The 8,459-nt window shown below is 47.1% G+C and overlaps 1 protein-coding gene across 1 annotated transcript; it reads right to left on the reverse strand.

Annotated features, from left to right (window-relative positions):
- Positions 1-1,944: 1,944 nt before the first annotated feature.
- PAQR9 (progestin and adipoQ receptor family member 9) lies at positions 1,945-3,371 on the reverse strand. The gene has a single exon (XM_017656131.3). The coding sequence runs from the start codon at positions 3,369-3,371 to the stop codon at positions 2,244-2,246; it is 1,128 nt and encodes a 375-aa protein (XP_017511620.1). The 3' UTR covers positions 1,945-2,243.
- Between the last annotated feature and the right edge of the window lie 5,088 nt (positions 3,372-8,459).

Genomic DNA, 8,459 nt, shown 5'->3' on the forward strand with positions numbered 1-8,459 from the left:
CAGGGCAAAAGAGAAGTCTGTTTGTAGACCCCGAAGATTGAAAACAAAAAATTGAAAATGAAAAATATGAGGCTTATTTCTTGTCCTTAAACTCATTGATTCTTTTCAGAAGTCTGTCTCCTGAAAGTTCTTTCTGAAAGGGGAGGCCCCATTTTACAAGGAAGGGACAAAATACTCCTTGTTCTGTTTCTCTAGCTTCTAAATCAACATTCTTTGGGGCTCTAAAAGAGACAACAATGACATGCAAATAAGTTTGCAGGTGGAAATACCCTGGTTTCCACAGTCATCCTTGAATACATGTACTGAATTAAGTTACAGTGAGAAATAACATCTGTGGTCAGCCTCTGTAACCGAACAGGGATCTCCTCACACTTTGCAAAAGATGAGACACTGATACTGATCAGCAAATATGCCAAGCATATCTACAGTCCCACTAAGAGGTTCTAAATGAAATATGGACATATATAAAGTTAACTTCTGTGTGCAGGTTAACACACAAGGAGACTGGCTCCTCTAGGGAATCGTGCGGAGACTCTGTTTACAAATACAGTAGTGATTAAAAGCATATACAAAAACAGCAATCTTTTTAAGAGCTTCAGCCTACCAGTGCTGAGGTAAGTGTTCATCTACCTTATGTGCTTGATATAAATTGTACCATGAAGTCAAGACTCCCCATTCAATGGCTTATTTGGCTCTTAACCAAAAGGACTTGTCAGGAAGTGTGATACATATTTAAATAAGCCACATCAGTGGTTTGTGTTCCTCTAGGGTGGCCATCTCAAATACAGGTTAGCATTTTTAAGAAACGTCTTAAATAACACTGGCTAATCAATATGGTTGTTAGGAAGTATCTCAGGAGCATGTTCACTAATTTTTGGACAATTTAGGGTGACTGCCACTCATTTCCATAGGCAAAGAGAATCTTACTTAACTCAAAACTTTCAGTTTCAACTCAAGGAATATGCTCCTGACTTTCAAAACTGCCTCATTCATTACTGAATTTTGTGTTTTAAACTTTAAGCAAGGACAGATGGCATCAGGCTAGAAACTGTCCTCTCACCTTCCCTAACGGCTGCATTAGGAAGCACAGCTACATCATTGGTTGGCTCCTTCTCTTTGTAGAGAAGCCAGACACTCTGCATGGCCTGGCGAGTTACAGTGCTACCAAAAACTTACAACCAACACCCTCCTCCTTCTGTCCTGGTGCAATGTTAAGCCTTGATTTGCAGCTTACTCTTCCTGCTGTCCCCATCCAATAAACTATGTTTGAGGACCAGTCATTTGGGCATTGATTCAAAAGGCACATTTATTCCAGTGGCAACTTAAAAAGTAGAAAGGAAAAAAATTCAGATTAAAAACAAAACAAACAAAAAATAGGCTGGGTTTGGTGGAATACAGTAAAGTAAATAGGAATCTGGGATCTTTGCAAAGCACTGAGCTTCTCACCAGTAGTTTTACCTAGAGTCCCTAAGGTAGACTAATTCACAGTTGTATCGTGACATACATAGGCCTTCAGAAAACACTGTATAAAAAAGTAGTTGAGAACTTTCAAGCAGCTTGCCCTGATGTCCAGTTCAAGTGTATGCAATACAGAAGGGCTGCAAAATTCAAAACTACTTGACAAAATTCAGAGCATATCGCAGGCTTTGATAAATTATGAAAAACCATTGTATATATTATTATTTAAATAACATCTGAGAAACATTTTGAAGTAATTAACTTGTGTTCACATTCCATGCATTTTCTAGCAGATTAAGCCCTGGGTTTGTGTCTTTGTGCCCGTTTCCTACAAAGCTCAATTCTTTTGACAAATGGCAAGCATTCCTCAGACTGAAATGGAAGTACCCAGGGATTTTGTCTACTTACCCTCTTTACTGCATACCTGACCTCACAAGGGCTACTTTTGTTACCGCTGGCACCGAAGATGATTGGAAAATAGAACTGTTCGGGGTTTTATTTGGGATTTTATTCTCCGCCTTTGAAAAAATCCCCGGATGTCACAGACACCACCGAAATATTTCCCAGGGGCGAAAACTAGTGGCCCTCTCCCTCCTGCCTGACCCACCTCCCTCTTCTGGAGCTCCAGGTGGACTGAGACCCCCACGCCCCACTGCACTTTTTCCCTGTGGTTTTGCAGCACCTTCCTCGAGGAAACACAGCAAAACTTGAAGACAAACCAACAGCAGCAACAGAAACCCAGTAAACAGGTGTGGGCGAACCAACAGCCCCGGCTAGGGTGAGGCTCACTTCTTACTACAGAATTCGGAGCTGCTCAGAAACCTCTTGATGACCAGCGCCAGGCAGACCAGCAGCAGCAGCATGTAGCCCACGGTGCCTGAGATGGTGGGCGCGGCCGGTGGCGCCTCGAGGAACTGGCGCAGGCCCTCTTCCACGTAGTACACCTGGTCGTAGATGCTGAGGAACGTGAAGATGTGGAAGAGCTGGTGGCTGTGGCCGATGATGTCGAAGAGGCCTGGCTGGATGCGCTCGGGGATCTTGCTCACATTGAAGAAGGCAGCCACCACCAGCCAGAAATAGCGGCGGTAAAAGTGCACAAAGAGCGTGGGGTTCTCCCCGCGCAGGTCAAAGAGCCAGCTCTCGAGCATGATTGGGCAGGCCATGCTGAGCGGCATGACAAACACAAAGGTGCGCAGCGCGAATGGGTAAGAGCACCAGTCAGTGCGGCTCTTGCAGCAGGCCACAGTGCAGGCCACGGCCAGCACGAAGGCCACGGGCAGCACCAGCGCCTGGTAGGCGGCAATGAGGCGTGTGCAGTCCACGTGCCAGCCCAGGCGCTGCTGCACGTACGGGGTCATCACTCTGGCGTCCAACAAACTCAGGCCCGGCAGCAGGTAGTAATAGTAGGCCACCGTGCTGCCGAAGCCGTAGTAGCTGATGGAGGCGTAGTCCAGGTAAAAGAAGGCGGCCCGCAGGCGCAGAGATAGGCAGCTGAACACGTGCGCCGTGCAGCTCATGGCGAAGGTCAGCAGCACGCCCGATGCATAGCACCACAGCGGCAGCAGCCACGGGTGGTGGAAGGGCACGTCGTGGCCGCTCATAAAGAACAGGCGGCAGAACTTGCTCAGGAACAGCAGCAGCGGGATGAAGTGTGTCCAGAAGTTGAGCGTCTCGTTCGTAGGCTTCAGCACCGAGGCTAGGCACTCCTGCGCGGTGCAGGGCAGCCGCCGGTAGCCCGACAGGATGAAGCACTCCACGAAGTCGTCGGGCACCTCGTCCCAGCGCAGCAGCGGCTTGACCGACACTGGTGGGTCCCCGGAGGCGGGGGGGTGGGAGCGCGAGGCGACCTCCGAAGCGGTCGTGGCAGGCGGGCCCTTTGTGCCCGCGCCCCGAGGCTGCAGGCGCCGCGGCATAGTTCCTGGGGCTTGGCTAGGGCGCGCACCGGCGACCTCTGGCGCCGGCTCCCGCGCGCTCGGCAGTCCCCGCCGGCCGCCGTCGGAGCCTTTGTGCACGCGCCGGGGGCGTCGCTGCAGATTCAAGAGAAGACCCGGGCCTCTGAGCAGCCGGTCCTGAAACAAAATTAAATAATTGGATAAAAAATAATTTAAAGCCCTGCAGCGACTGGCAGGGGCCTGCGGGGCTTGGCGGCCCCTTCGCCAGGCGCCTGCTACCGGCTCGCGGCCGCCCGCGCTGCGGCAGCGGCGGTAGCGCGGCGGACTGCGGCGGCGGCGCTGCTGCGGTGACTGGGCATCGCGCGGTGCGGGGGCCGCCGCCGCCGCCCCCGGCGCGGGAGGCGGGGATGTGGCAGCGGAGGCGCTGCGAGGCGGGAGGGACGAGCGCACCGGAGGAGGGCGGGGGGCCTCCCGGCTAGTGTTTCGCGGCCGCCTCGGCGGGTAGAGTTGTGCCCTGTCTCCGGTTCCGTACCATCCCCCTCCCTCCGGCCGCAGCAAACCGTAAATGATTGATGCGGGGGCCAAAGGCTGCGCCAGTGACTCGGCTCCGCGGCCGAGGGCGAGGGTCGGCCCCGGGGTTCGAAACCCGACAGCCACGTGGCCGTTCCATTGGACACTGGAAAAGCGTTCGTGGGGGGCGGGGAGCCGCGGCCGCCGGGGGAGGAGAGGACGCCTGGCTCGGCGGAGCCCGCAGGGCCCAGAGGTGCGCTACTTGCAGTCTTCCGAGGAGGTGGGGAAGAGCACGCTCCGGCAATCTGGGGGCTTTGAGACAGTGTCTGGGTCAGGACAGTGTCATTGTCAGATACCTGGGACTGCTGCCGTGTGTGTGCGGGTTCGCGCCCGCGTGCGCCCGCGCAGGCGGTTCTCTCTGTGGCCACCATATCATTTATCTCCTGTAGTCTAGCGACTTACTCAGGTGCGTCATTAACCTCCCTTCTCCCTCGTCCAAGTCCTGCCTAAAGGAACCGTCCCTAAATTGGCCTCCAGTCGTGCGCACCAGCCCTTGCAAGCCGCAGCTCACCCACCCATCCTGCTCTTGGGTCTTATTTGGAGCCCAAAGCCCAACAACTCAGGGCGGGCTACTTAAAGCCCACGATTTAATGAAAAATTTCAGATGAAAATCAGGTGATTCAGAAAGCCTCTAGTGTTCTAAGGAACTTATTAAGGGGTTCCCAGGCAGAGCTGTGCCCGAGTCAAGGGCTTATCAAAGTGAAGGGTGGTGTTGAGGGAGGACTTAAGCGAGGAGGCGCATTCTAGCTAGCTCCAACTGGAAAGAGAATGGAGAAGAATTCGTAACGACTGGGCGGGGCTGGTTTGGAGAAAGTCTTTTCGTAGTTAACCAGGAGTACCTGGCAGTCTATGTTGGGTTGCCGGAAGCCAGAAGAAAGGAAAACGGGAGAACCGAAAACGGTTGTGATGCACTGCCACAGGAAAATATGCCCTTGAACCTTGTAAAAGAGGGGCTAAAAAACTTGCCTGCTCTAAAGTGTTACCGTTTCACGGAAGTTTCTTTCAGTGATGCCCCGTGGTCAGACTTTTATTCGTGACCTGCAGTACCGTGTCTTGGCAACAAGAGCTAACTTTTAAGGGACCAAGCATTGTTCTAAGGGCATTACAATTTTAAGATCCTTCAGGTATTATTTTTTACATTTTGCAGACGACCATAAATAACATGCCTAATTGGTGGGAGGGGGATTTGAACCCAGGCAAGCTGCTTCTAGGTCTCATTGTACTTAAACCAAAACATCCAACGACGTGCTTTGCTCAAAGGAAGCTAGTAGGGAAGGCCGGTCTAACTTGAGGAAAGGCTTTCAAAATACCTTCATCAGTACAGCAAATCCTGTAAGTAGGTCAAGGAAGATTTACTTAGTAGTGGCTGGAGGAGACTTAAGTCAGAGATAAGAATTATTTGTGACTAAGAAATCATTCAGTGTTGTAAATGTCTACAATTACTTGCAGGTATTAGAAACTGTCTCTCGGGTTTTCGGCCTTCTCTCCAAAAAATGTTTTCCACTGGTAAGTGACTTAGCAAACAATTACACAATTAGGCCAAAGGTACACTTTGGTCTTGTGCTATTGTGAACTATCACAAATTCCTGATTAATGAATTTTAAATTAAATAAATAAGATTTTGCTGTAGTTCTTTGAATAGTATTTTGTCTTAGTATTTTCTGATTTTCCTCTGTCTATAGCCTTGTTGTTTTAAAGCAAAATCTAATTTCCTTTAACATCTTGACTAAGGACTCTTGTTAATTTGTAAAAGAGATTAAGATTCAGGCATTTATAAATCAATTCTAGGAAAGATAAATCTGAATCCAGGGCAGACAAGAAAAAAGATGTTCATATTCTCTTTGTTGCTCCATAAACAACCTGGGCTTTAGCCTGTAAAAAATGTTGATTCTATAACAAGTCCCATATTTACCAACCTCTTAGTTGCATAATCAGCTCACTTATTCAGGGAAAATAAAAGTTCACGTCAAGTAAAACAATGGAATTGACTATAAGTGAACTTGCAAAAACTCTTGGTAGAAAAAAATAACATTTATCTTTATGACTTAGAGTGGTGAGATTGGCCATAATAAAATATGGCGTCCTTAGAAACATTCAGTATTTTATAAAGGAAAAAACATCTGTTGTAACATTCTTATAAGTCAGAATGTCTTTGTGATTTCTGCTTTTCTCCTTTCTCATCCATTTTCCACCCAACATGAGGCACAACTGAAGCCGTGGGGTGGTGTTCATGAAAGCTCTCTGGCGCCAGGCTGGATAGCTGTCCTTGCTGTATCTCAACAAACCCCCCAAAAAAGAGCTAAGGAAACCGCAATACTGACCAACTTACTAAAAAAACAGACCCAGAAATACGAGTTTTCCTTAGTTATTACCAATCTATAGAATTAATTTTCCTTAAGTTTTCTGAGACATAAAAATTTGTTTTGCAAACTCTTCACAGGCTGGATTTGTAGTTTATTCTAACTCCAGGAAATTAACTGCCTCTTGTTAGTAAGAAGCATGCTCATATCCCCTGGGCTTGGCTAAACAGATGGAAGCAGCGGGCTGGCTGCTGTTTGTTGAAGGCGCACTGGGAGATAGAGCATCTCTAAGGTGACCAGGACTCAAGCAGCAGAATCACCAGGTGTTACACTGGAGAGCCAGTGCTGGCATTTAGAGGCAGAAACCAGCTCATTCTCCCTTGTCAAACCAAGACCACAAATGTGGGTTTTGCAGTTCTGTGGGGGCTCTGCCCATTTATTTGGGTGCTGAGGGGTCTTGGCTGCAAAATGTAGTCACATGTAGAAATAGTAGTGAGCTGGACAAGTGCTTTTCCCCATAGGGTTTGCTTTGGTAATGCTCTTACAGACCAACCATAGGTTTATTTGTGTTTCTCTCTCCATTAATAAGGTGAAGCATAAGAATTCTGCAGCATTTGATACTCTTTAATAGGGACAGTGAGCTATTTGTAAAGTCTGTAGAAAAAATGATGTGCTATGATATTTGCTAAAAATACACCTGTTTTCAAAGGAAAAACTTTTTTTCCTAATTTCATTTTTAGCCAAAACCAGCCAACCAGCCAAACAAATGAAACCTGCTGTGGACCCCGTTTTTAACTGCACCTAACACTGTATAAAAAGAAGTCTATAAGATTCAGTCTGTGTCCTCAGAATATACAGTGTAAACACACAGTGCTTCCCCTCCCCCTAATTGAAAACAGCCATGATGTTATCATCCAGACTCTTCCAGGTCAGATAAGGCTACTATCCAGATTATAAGGTCTGAGCTTCCACCTAATGGTGGAAACTTCTGGCAGTGGCATCTTCAGGGAAAAGTATAATCCAAAGGCCAGGTGGAGGGCTGAAATCTGGAGAGAGAGTACTGGGAGACTGAGTTCTTGGCTGGCACTATTCCTGCTCACTGACTGATGTGGGGAAAGAGTTCTCTTTTGAAGAAAAGCTCAGGGAGACTTGTTGAGGCTGGTTTTGCCTTTGAGATTCTATGCAGGGAGGGACAAACTCCATACCCTCCTCTCTCCACAAGTGTACTTATTCTCTACCTGTGGTCTCCAAAGTGGAATGCACAAGAAGACCAATTCAGGTGAAGAATAAAATGTTACAACAACTTCTGTCTCCATAGATCTCATCCTTTTTAATGTCCATACTCTGTGAAGGTTTTATAATACACTTAATGTGTAATACATGAGATAATATATAAGTAATATGTTCGAGCCTGCGAGAGGGTCAAAACACTTGGGCTAATAAGGGTGCACCATCAGAACTGTGTTGACCTCTGCTTTACAGTCCATTCCTCTTGTTGGTCCAGCTATTTCCATCCCCTTTCCCAAGTCCAGGGTGGACCCCCCTTTCCTGCCTCTCAGGTTACTGAAAAGGGTGTTTGGAGGTCTCCATCTGCCATCCAACAGTCCTTAAGCTTTAACCAGACCTTCTTAACCCTTCGGCCCTTCTTGCAGCTTCCTTGAGCTAGGATGGCAGTCACCATTCTGGGATTATTTCTCTCTGATCTGCCCTTTCTGTTTCCTGCCTAGAACCTTATAGTGTCTTCCTACAAAGGCATTATGTTTACATGTTATATTCATTCTAATTCAGAATTACCATTTGGGAGGAGACTGTCATCAGCTGTTGCTTGCTTTTAGTAGGAACTTTTAAGTAGTTTTCATTGATATAAGTTTAGAAACAGTTATACAAGTGTGTATGGTAGATTATTGAATACCTGTTCCTCATTATTTATTGATAGTTTTCCTTGAAACAGTACTTTGCACATGGTAAGTACTCAACGCTTTTTTGTGGTTGTAAATTCTTTTCAGTACTGTTAGCCTATAAAAGTAGAACTTAGAATTCTAGACTCTGAGAACAGGGATGTCACTTAATCCTTTAAGTCATCTAGACCAACTGTCTTCCAATTTATGATAGTAGTTTCAATTTATTGATCATATACTGTTTTTAGATACTGTGATAGACACTTTACATGTGTTATCTCTAATTTGTGGAAAACTCTTTGCAAAGTAAATTCACTATCCCTGTTTTCAGACAAAACTGA

Source organism: Manis javanica, chromosome 3 (genome assembly GCF_040802235.1).
Source record: "Manis javanica isolate MJ-LG chromosome 3, MJ_LKY, whole genome shotgun sequence".
Taxonomy (NCBI): domain Eukaryota; kingdom Metazoa; phylum Chordata; class Mammalia; order Pholidota; family Manidae; genus Manis; species Manis javanica.

Coding starts and splice junctions, on each gene's coding strand:
- PAQR9 (XM_017656131.3), bottom strand. CDS start 3,371: ATGCCGCGGCGCCTGCAGCCTCGGGGCGCGGGCACAAAGGGCCCGCCT.